General features: G+C 38.4%; 1 protein-coding gene across 2 annotated transcripts in view; it reads right to left on the bottom strand.

Annotated features, from left to right (window-relative positions):
• The window catches only part of Aqr (aquarius intron-binding spliceosomal factor), a 77,544-nt gene that overhangs the window by 48,980 nt on the left and 10,123 nt on the right, over positions 1-18,441 (bottom strand). Inside the window, exons 5-13 of one of the 2 annotated variants that reach the window (XM_050132668.1) lie at positions 16,334-16,454; positions 12,750-12,890; positions 11,394-11,462; positions 10,026-10,126; positions 8,673-8,749; positions 5,155-5,219; positions 4,146-4,262; positions 2,661-2,774; positions 82-185 (exon numbers count right to left, since the gene is read on the bottom strand). In XM_050132668.1, the coding sequence (XP_049988625.1) occupies positions 82-185; positions 2,661-2,774; positions 4,146-4,262; positions 5,155-5,219; positions 8,673-8,749; positions 10,026-10,126; positions 11,394-11,462; positions 12,750-12,890; positions 16,334-16,454 (909 nt within the window). The remainder of the gene's footprint in view (positions 1-81; positions 186-2,660; positions 2,775-4,145; positions 4,263-5,154; positions 5,220-8,672; positions 8,750-10,025; positions 10,127-11,393; positions 11,463-12,749; positions 12,891-16,333; positions 16,455-18,441) is intronic. The other variant, XM_050132672.1, reaches the window with a different exon arrangement.

Genomic DNA, 18,441 nt, shown 5'->3' with positions numbered 1-18,441 from the left:
AAGGAATAAAAGCAACAGGGAAAAGAAAATCCCAACAGCCATGTTCTAAGGAAGAATGCTGTTCTTTTCATGTCGTCTTACCTGAGAGGCCCAAAGAACTTGACCAAGGAATCCCGGGCATCTACTTCTGCCACATTGGAAAGGGCGAAGTCATAGAGTTCGGGGAAGTGCGCAAAAGCAGCTCTCTAGAAAAGCCAACCGTCAACAGTCAACGCCTGTGCATCAACACAACCACCTGGGATTCCTAGGCCATATGGGGGATTGCATGTTGTTCAAACTCCATGGGTTTGTGTACTTTCATTTCTCTTGCTGTTGATATCCCCTTATGGTTAGATAAAACACATGTGTTATTTCATTCTCTTGTATTTGTTGAGGCTTGCTTTTTGTCTTAGTATGTGAAATATTTTGGAAAAATGTATGACTTTAGTGTTTATGAATACTATGGAGATATCTATTACATTCACTTGATTTGTGATTTCGGTAAGTAATAAATACTCACTACATCTTATGTTTATCTTCTATGTGATCCCTGCCTCATTAAACAATAGGGAAAGCATCAATTGTTCTAGCAGGAAAACAACAGTATCTGAGGTTTGTGCTCCCTCTCCACCACTGCAGGGAGTGCATGCCAAGGAAGCACTCCACCACAGTGACACCCCTAGCTTTCTGTGACCCCACCACAGTTGACATGAAAATGGCATGCATGTTAGCTTCCTTTGCAGTGAACTCTAATATTTTATGACCAAGAACTAGCCCTAAAAACAAGCCCTAGGGATACTGTACTGGAGATTAACCCAAGGAGAAGTGGAAAATACAGCATGCTTGACTGATTGATCTCTGGGAAGATAAGACCTGGCAAGGGGCATCCAGACCAATCTGGAGTAAAGGACAAGGCAGGCACACTGTGAGGATCTGACAGACTGAAGTAACAGTCTTTCTCTTAGATCATGCCTCTGTGTTATAGAAAAGAACTAGAAGTCCTTCTATCAGGGTGGATGGCACAGAAGGCCACCAAAGGTAGAGGTAGGCTTGCCATGAAATTGCTAGACAACTGCAAAGTGACCCAAATCAAGCCTGAGAGGAAGGGGCCTACACCAAGAAAAGCATGAGTCAGACATTTACACAGCGGCTTCAGTCACTCAAAGCGCAGAGGAAAGAGGACAAAAGCACTATTGCTCTGCAGAAGGCGGAAAGAGATGCCTGCGCTCACTCTTTTTCCAAAAAGACGTGGCACCTTAGTGCTCCATGTCACCCACCCAGTGTTTAGGAAAGGTCCATAGCCGGTGAGAGGTTAGGACTGACTATGAAAGAGAGTGTGAATTAGGCATGACACTGTTATTCTTCAGAGACACACTCTAAATTGACAGGCCAGGCGTGAGGATTAATCTAGAATGTCAACTTGGTGGGGTCCGAAATGATCAGGGAAATAAATTCTGGATGTGTCTATGAGAGACTGTCCAGATTACTTTAGCAGAGGTGGGGAGACCACAAATATGCAGCACCATCCCACGGGCTGGGGTCCTGGACTGCATAAAAAGGAGAAAATGAGCCTGGCAGTGGTAGTGCACGCCTTGTCTCTAATCCCAGCACTCAGGAGGCAGATCTCTGTGAGTTCGAAGGCAGCCTGGGCTACAAGAGCGAATTTCAGGACCAGCTCCAAAGCTACAGAAAAACCCTGTCTTCAAAACCAAAACCAAAACCAATAAAAACAAAAGGGGGGCGGTGGGGATCAGCCATCACCTCTGCTTTCTCACTGCAGATGCAATGTGATTCCTGCCTCACACTCCTGACACTGAGTGAGCCTCCCCTGTCCTGATGAGCTGTCCCTTCTTTCTTTAAGTTGCTGTAGACGGCCGACCCAGAGCAGCATGACAAGTAACTGGTGTGCTGGTGTGGTGCAGTCCCAGCACTCAGAGGCTAAGGTAAGAGGATTCAAAGTTCAGGCCAGACTGGACTACATAACATGACTACTTCTCAGAAATAATAATCGGTGAACAAATGAATAAATAGAGTGACAGAAAACAGAGGGACTTTTGGGACCTATTCGAGCTATACTGATAAATTTCACTCCTATGACATGTATTTATTGTAAAAATATTTATAAAGCATAAGTATATAAATAAGATATATGAAAATGATATCTAAAAGTAAAAATATGTATAATAATTTACCTTGGTTTTTTTTTTTTAGATTTCATTATTTATTTATTTTTGTTTTTTTGGGGGGGACAGGGTTTCTCCGTGGAACAGCCCTAGCTATCCTGAAACTAGCTCTGTAGACCAGGCTGGCCTTGAACTCACAGAGATCCGGCTGCCTCTGCCTCCCAAGTGCTGAAATTAAAGTTGTGTGCCACCACTGCCCAACTATAATTCACCTTGCTATATGTGCGGGTGTGTGTGTCTCCCTGCAAGCATCATGGCAGGCAGGGAAACAAACCTCGAAGAGACGAGAATAAAAACTTGGTTCAACCTGACTTAGTCAGTTTGGACCAAACTTGTAGAAAGTGTAACCCCAGGAGGTTTATTGTAAGCATATTTAAACACAGTAGAATTTGCGGGGAGGGGAGAGGCAAGGAGAGAAGCAGAGAAAAATGTAGAGCTCTATAAAAATCAATTAAAAAATAAAAGAGAGAAAGAAAAGGTATACTGCATTTTATTTACCTGAAGAGATGTAATTCTGTCATAGTGAATTGTGGTCATCTCATTCTCTGTCAGAGCATTTCCAGTCTGGTCATTAATTTCAAAGCCAGTATAGAACTTCAGCATCTCTAAAAGCTGGAAGAATTCATTTAAATTAATACATTATTTATTAAAAGTAATAAAAAATTATGTCTTTCAGAGGTTGAAAATTTCAGAAGGTAGCATTACACAACAAATACTTGAGAACATACCCAAACATATTTAACTTATGTGAAAATAAAATGTGTTTTATGAATAAATTAAGCCTACTTCATACACATAGTCCACTCCTACTGAGAAATTCAACTGCAATCCCAATACACCAGAAGAATTTTGCATATTAGATCATCCTGTGACAAGGCCTGTGAGGGACTGCCTTAACTGATAATCAATGTGGGGCGGCCCGGACAACTGTGGGTGACACCATCTCTAGGCAGATGGGTCTGAGTTGTTTAAGAAAGCTACTTAACCATGAGCCAAAAAGCAAGCCACCAAGTAGCATGCCCCCATAGTTCTGCTTTGGTTCCCTGCTTACACTATTGCCCTAATTTTAAGGATGGGCTGTGACTTGGAAGTTTAAGGCAAACCAACACTTTCCACTCCAAGCTGCTTTCCAACAGTGTTCATTGCCAACACAGTAAAGCAAACTGTAGCAGTATATCACTCATGCCTCCCATGAGTCTCCACGGCCATCACACCTCTTCAGCTTAGCTCATGATGAAGAGGCCTTGCTTTCTGCACATGGAAGCACATCCAAGGCACATTCTGGCTGCATCCACTTAAAGATTTACTATTTTTAGTCCTAACCTGTGACACATTATAGTCAATTACTAAGAGTTTATATGGCAAATCATTGAACAAAATTTTTGTTGAATGAAAAAGAAATAGAAGTGCTTAGAAAGATAAGAGATAAAGAGTATGTAACACACATAGAACCTGTATCTTAAATTTACTCTCACCAGAAAAACATAATTACAAATTAGTTAGATGTTTTCTTTCGTTTGACATGACAGGAAATCCAAAGTACCAACACACTGCCTTCCTACCTAAAGCAATAAGCTGAAATGCATTTGCCTTCCTACTCAATGAAGCAGACTAGGTGCAGTACTTTCCTATGCCATCAACTGCCTGTCACTGTTGTCACAGGCAAGAGCAACCATGAACTTGCAGTTAATACCTTTTACCTGTTAGATCCCACAGTGGCTTTTCACATAAAATTAAAATATATGAACACATGAGACTACATTTCCAAAGCCATAATTTAGTTCAATAATAAAAGAATGTAGAGTTAACACAAGTTAGATAATTACTAGGGTTGTATAGGTGCATTTCAGTATGTATACAACATTCAAGTCAATATTCTAGAATTTTGCTTGGGCTCACGCATGGTATTTCCAGCTGCATAGTAAAGCAAAGATCAACTTAAGAGATCATAACATTCAAAGTGTCAGATCCACGAGAACTCACCTGGGAAAACAGATGGCCATCCCCTTCTCTGTGAACAAGACTGGAAAGGTAACAGTGAACCAAAAGGTGGGAGTCATCCAGGATGGTATTAAACCAGCGCCTCGTGGGGAGCAGAGCCTGGAAAAGATAAACAGCATAGCATTCATTTTGCCTGATTCTCTGCAGCTAGAGATAAAATCTACTAGTATTTCATACCAAGTGGACATCACAAATACCTTCCTGCATGTCCAAAGACACCTGGTATACAAAACAAAGGGCCTCATCAATGCTATAAAGCAAAACTAAAACAAAAAACACTCAATGCTTTTCCTTCTAAAAACAATGGGGGCACAACTTAGAAGATAAAAATAAGAGCGGACACAGGAAGAATCTAACAGATCATCTATCTTGTCTAAGTTTTTAAGCAAGATCTACGTGAAATTCTAGTGTGCATTGCATATAACTGTAAAAGCAAAGCTCTTTTCCATTTCCTGTCCTTGCTTCCCTTATGACAGTAAGAGAGACAGTGATGAGAAACTGAGATGGACAGTCTGACAAGTTGTGAAGAACATCACTGAAGAGATAAAGTTACTCTGATGTGACACAGTGAGAGAGTGTACATTAGTCACTGGTAGAGTTAGCAGAAGATAAAATCCTCAAGAATGGTTGTTAGTCTAATAGTTTTAACGCTCATTTCAAACCAGGGGACAAATTGTATTTCAATTTCCTACATTAGAGAAGAAAAGAAAATGGATTACTCTGAATTACATCAACTTATATCTGAACTTTCTGAAAGAATCCCATGCTTAACAATATGAAATCTTTAAAAATCTAAATTTTAAAAGGCAAAGGAACCCATGCTAATAGGACAGTTAGCACAAAACCTCAAGGAATCAAACCCTGAGACTTCCTTGTCTACATGAAACCTTTAAATAAAAACAGACCAAGGGTCATTTTAAGTATTTCAGATGTACCTATAGCTTGATCTTCAACCTTTAAAGAATATATAGCATGTTGATATATNTCTTACCTCTAGATCAATCATAAGTTCGATGAATCTTTCACAGTAATGAACTTTGTCCATAGTGACAGGCTCTAAACATGAGAGAAACATGTTAGAATTTTACCCAGCCATTTTGTGTGCTATTTCTTAAAACTGGCAGCTGATAAATAATTTAAACAAACTCATTTATCTTATTCTATGCAACTCAACTATGATTCAGAATAAGAATCTCACTTATTTTTTTTCAAGGCAGGCAATCATTATTTAATTCTACTAATATGAGAAAATGAAGAAATCTAGATTGGGTCTGAAGTGTATTTTAATAATCTGATGTGTAAATTATTTATAGCTTTAAATTAATTTTATGTGTATGAGTGCCTACAGGTATGTTTGTGCACCATGGTCTGTAGAGGACAGAAGGCATCAGATCATCTAGAACTAGAGTTATATATGGTGTTCTGTCACATACATGCTGGGAGCTACACCTAGGTCCTTTGCCAAGAGCAGCAATGAGCCCTCTTTCCAGTCTTAATAACTATAATGTTTTTAGAAATCAAATCGAAGGTAGTTTTCTTTTTAATAGAAGGCAGTTTTATATCTGGTTTGTTCCACTTTCCTCAGTATCATTATATATCAAACTTGTAAGAATTCTCAGGAATAAACATAGACACATCATATATATATATACACACACATATATAGTATATACACATATAATATACATTATAAAATATGCATATAATATGTACATACCCACATATGGTGTATATAGCCAACTTTGAAGTGGAAAATATATATAGCAAAGAAAAAGTATTTCTTTTCACTGTCCATGTATGTCTTTTCATAATCTTAAAAGGTGATTATATATTATATTGGCTTAGAAAGAGCATTAACTTTGACATGAAAATGTCAATGACATTCAGTAGGCTGCCTCTGGTGAACCTTAAGAAAAACATACATAGATCTACCTGGAAAGTCGAAATAGACAAGATTGCTTGACAAAATTGGGAGCATGGGGGTGGAAGAGGGATAAGGGGAGGAGGAGAACTTGAGGGAGCGGGATAGTCGAGATGGAGGAAGGACAGAGATGAGAGGAAGGAAACAGGTATCTTGATTGAGGGAGACATCATGGGGCTAGCAAGAAACCTGACACTAGAGAAATTCCCAGGAATCCACAAGGATGACCTCAGCTAAGACCTTAAGCAGTAGAGGAGAGGGTGCCCAAACTGGCCTTGCCCTGTAGTCAGACTGATGAATATCTTAAATATCACCATAGAACCTTCATCCAGCAACTGATGGAAACAGAGGCAGAGACCTGCATCAAAGCACTGGACTGAGGTCCCAAAGTCCAGTTGAAGAGTGGGAGGAGTGAGAATATGAGCAAAGAGATCAGGACCATGATGGGGCACCAATTCCAGCTGGACAGGGAAGGAACAAGCATAGGACCAAACTAGTCCCTCTGAATGTGGCTGACAGTTGCATGGCTGAGGGGCCACTGGCAGTGGCACCAGGATTTATCCCTACTGCATGTACTGGCTTTTTGGGAACCTATTCTCTTTGGAGGGATACTTTGCTCAGGTAGGGAGGGCCTTGGACCTTCCACAAAGAATGTGTTTACCCTCTCTGTGGAGGGAGGGGTGAGTGGAGGGAATGGGAAGAGGGGAGGGCGTGGGAACTTGGATTGGTATATATAATGAAAAAAGATGATAGCTTGTTTTCTTTAAAAAAATAAAAAGAAAAGAAGAGAATGTCAATGTACACATAAAGAACTAAAAAAATTAAAAAATTAAAATTTAAAAAAAATTTAAAAATACTGATTGATGATATTCATGAACATGATGTACTATTGTTTTTGAAAAATTCATTTTTAATAATAACAGCCTTGGGAAATAAAATACTTCCTGGATGTAAGTTTTGTTTTTTCTTAATACCAGGAAATGATCTATCACTTACCCTCTAGACCATGGTGTCAACACTGCTCCTAGTGACACACTTTATTTAACCATTGCTTAGCTAAGACTCTAAGCAGTGACTAATCACACACAGCATCCATAAATACCAGTCCATAAACACTTAAAAATGCATTTATTCATTTGTCATATGCAGGAAAATGGAAGGCTAAATGCTGTAGAAATTTATATTAGTTTCCACCTACTGTATGAAAATGCTAATGGCAATTTTCTCCCCTGAACTTCTTCTCCAGTTACTACCCATTGCCCAGATGCCAAATCAATAGATTATAATATCTGGAGAGACAGTAAATATCTATTCTAGATAGTTATTTTCCATGTAATAAACTGAGGACAAGATAAAGCAAGCTGATGAAGATGGACACTAGATCCTGATTTTTTGACTTCATCCTTGGCCACAGGGCTCTTACGAATAAAGCCAGGTAATCAGCTCATACAATCTTAGCACTCTGGATGACATAGCAAGAGGAGCAGAGGCTCAGGACTAGCCTGGATACCCAGTGAGCTTCAGGCCATTATGTTCTATAGAGAAGACCTAACCAAAAAACAAACAAAAAAGAACTCCCCCAAAAAACAAAACAACAAAAAACTTCAAAGTAACCAATAAACTTAGCAGCCAAAACTCACAAATAATATAGAACGTATAAGGTCCTATGATCAATAAATGAAGGAATTTAAGAGGCTATGTTTAAATTAAATGCTTTCAAACTAGTACTTGGATGCTGTGCAAGAATTTTTTTGTTGTTCTAAAACTAAAAATTAAAACAAAACAAAAATAAATTCGGTACTCTCCTTCTGTATAGCTTGAAAAAATTGACAAAGGTCATGTTAAAATTAGAATACAAAGCTTGGTGCATAAGCTCTGCTCCGGCAGACAGAGGTGCATCAGTAAAACCCTTTCCCATAGTGCACTTGGCAGTCTAGTCTCTATACTTGCATGTATTATATGCACACAAACCCTTCTCCAGTGATGCACCTCCCTATTTGGCATGCAGCATGAAATCTGAAGGGAAGACATTTTAGGGGAAGGAGATAGATCAGCAAGACAGGGAGGGACAGGAAGAATGAGGGAGGGCAGTGAGAAAGGGAAATGAATGAGAATAAAGTATATATGAAATTCCATGATGAGACCCATTACATTGTACACTAATTTAAAAATATTAAAGAAATATGGATAAAGACAGGCTTGAGCCATCTCATTTTGTAGTTTCTTATCTCAGAAACACCACCCCCCCCTGAAAACTCTATTCAGCACTGTACTATAAAACAGCAAGTGAGGGCTATAAACACCTTATTCACTATTGTCCCCAGCATCCTGCAGAGAACTTGGACCTGGTAAGCAAATGCAAAATGTTTACTAACTAAATGAACATTTCAATAACCATGCCGGTGCCTCAATAACCCTCTAAGGTAAACCCAATGCTCAGACTGGCAATATACAGGAAATGGAAACGGCACACATTTGCCATTACATCTTTAAATCACTAGGAGCAGCGTTTGGAGCAGAAGTGAGTAAATTCCAGGAGGGCAACTACACACTAATGTACAGTGAGCTGGATAAAGGTGGCCACTTACCAGAAAGTGGGATGGACTTCAGCACGGAAATAAACTTCTGGATGAGCTGGGAAAGAAACCTTCTTTCTTGGTATGCCCTAAAAAAATCAAACAGTAACCCAATTATTTCTGAGTTATTAAAAAGCAAATTCAAACACTGAGCTGTCTAAATGTTCTGTCTCTCTGATATTGGGCACATAGTATCTCTTTGTAAACACACAGGAAGAAAGGAACAGCCTCATTACTAACCTGATTTGCCTACTAAGCACCTCCTCCAGTTATTTTAAGCTTCCATTTAAATTCAGGGCCAAGACTGCATAGAATGGTTCAAAATTGCATCTATGCTGTCTTAAAAGTCTAACATTTAGGGGCTGGAGAGACGGCTTAGCTGTTAAGAACACTTGCTGCTCTTCCAGCTGAACTGGGGTTCAGTTCCTGGCACCTACATGATAGTTCACAACCACTTGTAACTCCAGTTCCAGATCTGATGCACTCTTCTGGCCTCCAATAGCAATGAATGCATGTGCTGCACTTACATAGATGCAGGCAACACATACTCTCTCTCTCTCTCACACACACACACACACACCACTTTTAAAAATCTCATATTTAACCAGGCATTAATCTCTGTACTCAGGAAGCAGAAGTAGGAGAATTTCTGTGAATTCAAGGCCAGCTTGGTCTACTCTGACCAAGTGAAACTCTGTCAAAAAATAATAACAAAAACAAACAAACAAAAACTAATGTAGTTAAATTGACAGAAGCAATTTTATATCTTAATATGTTTACAGTACCAAATACAGTGAGAGTATTACAATGTTTAATTACTAATTAAACATTAGTCTAAAAGTCCAATTCCTATTGCTTTCTGAATTGACCATCAACTGACAAACACATCAGGTATTGGATAGTTGCAAATGCTCCTACCAGAAATGCAAAGTAAGGGGAGTGATAACAGTCTACTTAGGAAGGGGGAGATGGATCAATCAGTAAAGTAGTACTTTTACAACAACCTTGAAGACCTGAGCTTGGGTCCCTAGCACCCATGGAAAAAGCCTTGCATGAGGCTATGCATCTGTAATACCAGTGTTGAGAGGTAGAGACATGAGGATTCAGGGAGGTGGCTATACATTCAGTGACAGACCTTACTCAAAAAAATGAGGCAGAGAGCAATAGAGAAAAATACCTAACATCAGTCTCTGGCCTCTAAGCACACACATGTACACATTGCAGATCTCTGTAAAAATACTCATAATAATCTAAATGAAAGCATTTATTAACAATTTATAATAGCATTACAAGAAGAAAGCAGGCAATAAACTAGGCAGTGTTGTGACCCAATGCCTAATGGGGAAGAAAGTTTTGCCCACATACTGCTCTCTTGCTTCTGGGTCCATCTTTTCATCATTCTTTTTAATCAAGTTCCAGAATTTTCTTAGCTTTGGTGTCTTTTTTAATTCTAATTCCAATCGTGCCTAAAAGAGAAATATGATATATACAACAATCAGTAACACTAATATTTATGATGATACTTAGATTGACCATTAGCTAGTCTCTTAATTTATGATGATATGGGATCACCTGAAAATAATAAATTGAAGTGTGAAAACAAAGGAATGAATTGTATTCAATTATTATTCAATTCTGTATTTTAATAAAAATAAGATAGAAGAAACTACCTTTAATAATCATTATTATAAGTTCAATAATTTATTTCTAAAATTAAGAATTTAAGGCTGAAAAATATAAGCACGAAAGCTTATAAGCATTATCACTGAAATAAAATCTAAGTCTCCAACGATGAACACAAAAATAACTGTCAAGGTTGGATATGTATCTTGGTGATAGATATATGCTTTGCTTAGGATGACAAATCTCTGGGTTCAACTCCCAGTGCTGGGGTCAGGGCAGAGGACAGGCCCTGCCAAATGGAAATAAGTATTAGATGGTTGAGCAAGGCTGAGCATGGTATACCAATATGCTCAGCACTGATTTAAAAAAAAAAAAAAAAAAAAAAAGCAAGGTCCAGGTAAAGATCCCATCTCATCAACGAAACAAAAGAGACAGAGTGCCCACATCAGCACACTTTCTCTTGTGGTACTTACCACTTGTCAAATTAGTTCTGTTTATATGTGTCTCACTCTATCAACTGGTACTACAGTATTATTTTTATCTGTCTCAGTCAACCGGTACAGACGATTGGTCTGCATATCTGGGTGTGTACAGAAACTCAAGCAGGAAATAGAATGTTGCATAAAGCTTTACACTTAAACCTGGTAACTTTCAGTTGATACAGAAGATATGTTAATCTATTACATACACATCATTTAATAAAAAGTTAATGGAAAGGCAGAGGTAGCTAATATTAAACATGATCCAGACCTTCTATAGCTGTATACACATCCTAAGCCTGGAAATAAATAAAATTCAAGTTTATATTTAGCCTCGTCCAAATACATACGGAAGGATAACAATCACACTTTACTAAATTATCCTCTTTCTCTTCAAGTTCAATAAATGGCCCCTCATTTCACTTTATTAAAGTGGAGCATACATTAGGATGCATGCAACATTCCTTAAAACTGTAAAAGCTACATTTACAATACGTTAATACACAATAAAATCCTAAGAAGGAAAGTAGATTTCAGCTGACACAGTTTTGTGTTCATGTTAAAGCCACTCAGTCTGAAACCACATGACATGTGACAGACACATGGAGAGCATTCTGGAATAGGTACTTACAGGCTGCAAGCCCATCCACATAGGGAGGGAGATAAGCTGCTGTACTTGACTCCTTATCAAGTCTACTTCCTGTTCAAAGCATGAAGAAAACAAGTTTATATATATGTATATAATACATATATTCCAGTATTTTTACCTAAGTTCTTATATATAGTTTATTTCCTTTTAAAGTCCTGGAAGAAAAACATGTCATCAATACTTTAAAATTGGTGATATTTTACTACTTAGAAGTTCAACAAGGGACTAGAGATGGTTAAGAGCAATTGCTGCTTTTAGAGAGGACCAGGGTTTGGCTTCCAGCATGCATCTTGAGAGGATCACAACAGTGTGTAACTCCAACTCCAGGATATCTGCCATCCTTTTCTGGCCTCTGTTGGTACCCACATACACATGGCACACACACATATACAAAATCAATCTTTAAAAAAAAAAATCAATATTTAAAATGGCAGTTTCCATTATTTGCAGATTTCATGTAAAGAACTCATTTATTAACAAAAATGTATTTGAAACCCCCAGATTAATACTTCCTGCAGTAATCACAAAGAACACAAAACAGCAGCAAGTTTAAGTTTCCCCAGGTCCCTGACTCCCCTGAGGCTGTTACCTCTCTGCTTCAGTTCCAGTTATCATACACTAGCATGTCTTTTCTGAGGTGTAGTGTTACATTTTTATTATTGTATCTTGTTTGTGATTTCATCCTTTTATTATGGATCCCCAAAACAAGGCTGAAGTACTATCTGAAGCTCATAGTTATAATATACTCAATACACTGTCCTGTCTTCTTTTAGATTTATTATTTGTGTGTGTGTGCACCTGAGAATGCCAGAAGAGGCCCCAAATCCCCTGGAGTTATAGACAATTAATTATAAGTAGCCCTACATGTAGTAATGGGAAGAGAACTCGGGTCCTCTGGAAGAACACCAAAGGCTCTTAACCATGCATCTCTCCAGCCCTTAATGTGTGTCGTCGTGTATTGTCCCCCCCCCAACCCCTCCCCCCAGACAGGGTTTCTCTGTAACTTTGGAGCCTGTCCTGGAACTAGCTCTTGTAGACCAGGCTGGCTTCGAACTTACAGAGATCTGCCTGCTCCAGACTCCCGAGTGCTGGGATTAAAGGCGTGTGCCACCACTGACCAGCCCTGCCAGGTGTCTTACATAGAAAATATGTGTGTTAGATAAATTGCATTTAATAACAGTGCTGATGATGGAGAGCTTATAGATAATCAAAATAATATATTAAGTAGGATTTCTTTAAACAGAAACAAGCATATAGGTTTGACCCAAGTCAGGTGTCATCTAAACTTACTCTAGAAGAATAAGGAAAGTTGCAGAACTGAATGAAAAGTAAATTTACCAAGCTATTGAAGCAATGATCCAGGAAGAGCAGGAGGACGGTCTGTTCATGGAGGGAGAACTCGCCATCAGTCTCAGCCAATGCTGCTTTCAAGATGCACTTAAAAAAGAACGGGAAGTGGTCTGGCTTCTTCTTAAAGGTCTGAAAGAATAAAAGTTCACTTTGAGCTGGGGTGGAGGGTGGGATGGTGCACACTTTAATCCCAGCACTTGGAAGGCAGAGGCAAGTGGGTCTCTGAGTTTCAGGTCAGCCTGGTCTAAAGAGTGAGTTCCAAAACAGTCAGAGCTACACAGAGAAACCCTGTCTCAAAAAAACTAACAAACAAAAAACTAACAAATAATTCACTTAGAGCTCTTGTTTGCATTTTTCTTTCTTAAAGAAGTGCTGGTGGGGGTTTTAGAAATATATTAACAAAATTAAACCAGCTGGGCAGTGGTGGTGACGCCTTTAATCCCAGCACTCGGGAGGCAGAGGCAAGCAGATCTTTGTGAGTTTGAGGCCAGCCTGGAAGAGCTAGTTCCAGGACAGGCTCCAAAGCTACAGAGAAACCCTGCCTCAAAAAAGAAAAAAAAAAAAAATCAAACAAACAAAATTAAATCATTACATGTTTATTGTATATGTGACTAGAGAAGTAATGCATATGATAGTAAGTCAAATAGAACTTTTTTGACAGGGCTATGAGAGACCTAAAGCTAACAGAATAATGACTTCAATTCTCTTACTTATGTACTTAGATAAAGGTTTATTCTCTTATTAAGATTTTGGAATATTTTCATTCCTTTAATTTGAACAAAACAACTACATCTTTGAGAAAACCTATAGTTTTCATGCTGTAATTAATCTCTGTTTCTCCTGCTCTATACCAGTTCTTGACACTTAGAATGCAAATAACATAAATATATTCAAGGCCCTGCTACTTACTGCCACACATAAGTGAAAGAGATGTGTGGCAATTCTAGTTGTTTCCGTTTGCTTCTCTAAACCAACCTCTACCAACAGTTCCCATGATACTAATGGCAGTTAAGTCCAAATGAGCCTTATCCTCGGTTTCTTTCTCCTTCCAGGACTTTGCATGCTAAGAAAGTGCTCTACCACTGAACTACATCCTAGCTCCTGAGCTGCTTGTTACTGTAGTTAACTTCCTGTCACTTTAACAGAAGTTTATACCTCAAGTTCTGGTCCATTGTTCTTCTCCAAATCACATTATCCTATGCTCATGATTCTAAAGATCTTCAGGGGGCTGGAGAGATGGCTCAGGGGTTAAGAGCACTGACTGCTCTTCCAGAGGACCTGGGATCTATTCCCAGCACCTACATGGCAGCTCACACCTGTGTGTAACTGCAGTTCCAGGGAATCTGACACCTTCACACCAGTGCACATAAAATAAAGGTTTTTTGTTTTGTTTTGTTTTTGAAAAGGTACATCTTCATTCCTGATCTCCTTATCACCTAATCCTTACATTTATCTGTTTTACTACCAGATCAAAAAGGTAATTTAAACTCTAATACTTAAACTAAAAAAGCTTCCACAGTTTCTTCAATTCCTCTATTCCTTTACAGTAAATGGTACCATCACTTATTTTCAGTTGCCTAAGTTTGATAAGTTATTGAAAATTAGTACACTTCCTTAATGCTAGTTCAATTATCAAACCCAATCAGTTTATTATTTTTAAATTTTGTATGTCCTCTGAATCTATGACAGTAGCATTTTATCCATATTGTTTTTCTGCGATTTCAGTTACCTGTACCGTCTACACTCTAAAATTATTAAAGGGAAAATTCTAGAAAAAAATATTTATTTTTAACAATACACTGTCCTAAGGAATATGATGAACCAGTGCTCCTGTGGCCTGGACTGACCACACCCTGGCCCTCAGTCTACATAAGCTATGTGCCCACTAGACACTCTGCCTTCTCAGTGAGCAGACTGATTTCACTTAACCCTTATTTTCTGTAATAATCACTACACATTACAAAAGTGATCCTGAAAATTTAAGACAAACATAAAATAATTCTATTTTATTAGTCACTGTTGAACTCTCACACTGCCCAATTTATAGATGGAACTTTAACCTAATTACTCCATAGGAAAGTGTGTGTGTGTAGAGAAATAATGTGTGTGTATATATGTATGTATGTATGTGTATATATATATAAAGAGATATGTGTACATAAACATACACATAAATTTATATACTACTCTATAGGAATGTGTGTGTGTAGAGAAAGAATGTGTGTGTATATATGTATATATATAGAAAGAGATGTGTGATATATATACATATATATTTATATGCTACTCCATAGAAAAGTATGTGTGTGTGTAAAGAAAGTGTGTGTGTGTATAGAGAGAGGGAGAGAGATATGGGTGCATATATATAGATACATATCTATTTATATGCTACTCCATAGTTAAGTGTGTGTGCGTATGTATTTATAGGTACTGTCATCTGAAGTGATATCTACTAGGGTCCTAGAATGCATCTTTATGCAAAACAGAGGAATTCCTGCCCTGTTATTCCTTTATTTCAAACTCTAATCACTAAAGTGGTCTCTATATTTTATCAATTGGCAAAATTACTATCTGGCTTAAAAAAATTCTCTCTTCCTTTCTATAATCATTTGAAGCAATTTCCTGAGATCCCTAGGATATCTTGTAACACCTTAGGTTAACCTGTAAGCCCTACCTGCCCAAGAACCAGGTAACTTCCTGCGATTCTGGGAGATGTAGTTCTTAGAAAACAACAGCAAAAGCCTTAGGGGGAAGTATGGCAACTGTATGGGTTGTCATTAAGTAGCTCTGCAACATGTGTCTAGGGGCCAAGCAGATGGAAGTCCCAGCAAATGGTCCTGACCAAAGTCTATCTTGGTCAGTATTTAATATTTAAATAAAGCTTGTTTCCAACTTGGCTCAAAATGATTAAACTGGTTTTTTTCTGGCAAATCTCAGGAGCCATAGTTTAACCTGAGCTCAAATGTGCCCTGGGATACAGTCAGTATTTGAGAGAAATGTCCATGTTTTAATCTTAACAATTCTAACTAAGTTAATCTTAAACAATTTCTCACTTTGGAAACCACTTCATCGAAATAGATGACAACTACTATGTTTTTTCTTCATTAAAAAAGAAAATCTACATTCCGAGTTATACTCTGTTGAGCCGTAAAAGAAACGGTTAGCTCATTAGTAATTTCCACATAGCAAAAGAAGTCCCAGGCTGGAAAGAAGGTAAGGAGACTAAACTGAAAATACAGCGCAGCACACATCAGCTTCCACACATCATCTCCTAGAGCTCCCAATACAACCTGTGCTTTGCCAGCTCCCAATGTCATTCCCTGTTTCAATCACACCGAAAAACAACACTACATTCTTATTATCTAAGTCCTAGAAAACCAGCTGCAAGTACTACAATCAGAAGAAAACTAAGAGGACCTCTCAAACATCCATTCTTTGTCTCCTAGCGCTTTACTATTGGGTGATCTCCCACCCTAAGCTTAGGGATAGCTGCTATCAGGAAGATTCTGCTGCTCTGTAATGCTTAAGGGGGCCAGAGTGAGAGCTGTGAAATAACTCAATTTTGTGTTTACCTCCCAGGCTGGGACATTTTCTCTGAACTTCTCATTCACCATACAGCAGATGGACATTAAATAGGCCTTGCTGGAAACTTCTGGAGAATAATTCATCCAGAGGTAATTTTCCAGATATTGACTGTAAAGAGATAAAAAGTAGCACAGAATATCTCATTAGTTATCACAGGCATTGTACTGCATAAGGCCCCTGAAAAGAGGATTATTTCTACATCTTTCACAGGTTCCCTGTACTCCGCACCAGTGCTTCTTCTGTAACCTTACATCTAGAAACCGTGGCTCTACAAATGACAGGCTGCACTCCTAAGCAAGAAGATGTCAACGGATGGTTATGTTCAAATCTTTATTGGTAACTTGAGTAAATTTAGAATCACCTAGGAGACATACGTCTCGGTGTGTCTGTGAGAATGTTCACAGAGATATTAAATGAGGAATGCAGACATCTTGGACTGAATGAAAAAAGAAAAAGTACAAAGTGTGCTGAGCACCAGTCCTCACATCCCCGTTTCCTGACAGTGGAGGCAATGGTGACCAGAACTACAGCTGCTTTTACCTCCATGCCTCCTCTACCAAGAGTGAACAACTGTACCTTCATCCGTGAGTAAACCAAACCCTTCCTGTCTTAAATGGCATGACAAGTACTGTGTCATGTGAAAGAGAATCCACTCATGCACTCATCAACCAACTCTGAATACTCCCTAACTTGAAGGCTCACACAAGTGAAAGTAAAACGACTCCACAAATATTAACTATAAACTAAAATGATTCTCAGAAAAAATGACTTATAACACATTATCAAAAAGAGGCTTCATAAAGCATAATTTAAAAGGTAATTCGCTGGGCGGTGGTGATACACACCTTTAATCCCAGCACTCAGGAGAGGCAGGCAGATCTCTGTGAGTTCAAGGCCAGCCTGGTTTAAAAGAGCTAGTTACAGGACAGGCTCCAAAGCTATAGAGAAGCCATGTCTTGAAAAACAAAACAACAAACAAACAAAACAAAAAGGTAATTCAGTTTTCAAGTTAATTGACATTTTCCCCTCTGGGTACCAAAATTCTTACCTTAGTCTTATGGATAGATGAGTTAGTATTTCTGACTTTCCAAACATAAAGTTAGTGCTTTGAGATGGATAGATGAGTAAAGTATTTCTGACTTTCCAAACATAAGTTAGTGCTTTGAGCTTTGGATCAGACACAGATATCCCACCTCTACCAACAACTTAATTGCATCATTTTGAAAACACCTGTGACCTCTGTTTGTCCAGCAATTAGAGGATAATGCCTCAATTTCAGAGTGACTATGAGTGATGTGTACATAAAACATTTAGCACTGTTCGGCTTAAGACATGTTCACAAGCATGCTGAACAGTACTTCTGTTTTCATTTTTACATGCTAGCCAAACCTAGATGTAAGCTATCTTCTTCCACCTTCATAATCAAAAGTTGTATGTAAGCAAGGCATGGTGGCGCACACGTTTAATCTTAGCACTCAGGAACATAGGTAAGCTTGGTCTATGAAGTGAGTTCCAGGACAGCCAAAAGTACATAGAGAGACATAGAGAGATTCTCTCTCTGTCTTTCTGTCTGTCTCTCTAAGACAGGGTTTCTCTGTATAGCTTTGACTGTTTTGGAACTCACTCTGTAGATCAGGCTGTCTTGAACTCAGAGGTCCACCCAGCCTCTGCTTCCAAAGTGCTGGGATTAAAGGCATTAAAGACACCACAGCTTGGAGAGAGCTTTTCTCAAAAAAACAAACAAAAAACCCCAAACTGTTCTTGGGCTAGGGATATGGGTCAGAGATATGGCACGTTTAGCAATCTGGAAAAAGGTAACATTTACATAGCAGTAGGTAGGCTTGAACAATGGTGTCTTACTTATTCACAAAATTTCAGCTGAGAAGGAAGTTCCAGAGTAAATCCTGATTTATTCCCACAGACCACGTGTAACTAATGAAGACCATCTCAAAATAAAAGTTACCTTGATAATAGGGTTATCTCTCAAAACAAAGGAAAAATAAAATTAGACCATCACAAAAATATAAATAGTCATGAATTTAGATTTTATTTCCTATTGGGAATCAAACCACGGCCTTGTATGTGCTAAATGCAA

This window comes from Alexandromys fortis, unplaced genomic scaffold, assembly GCF_014885135.2.
Source record: "Alexandromys fortis isolate MF-2015 unplaced genomic scaffold, M_Fortis_MF-2015_v1.1 scaffold_6, whole genome shotgun sequence".
Taxonomy (NCBI): domain Eukaryota; kingdom Metazoa; phylum Chordata; class Mammalia; order Rodentia; family Cricetidae; genus Alexandromys; species Alexandromys fortis.
Note: the sequence above shows the minus strand (reverse complement) of the source record. Positions and strands in the feature narration are given on the sequence as shown.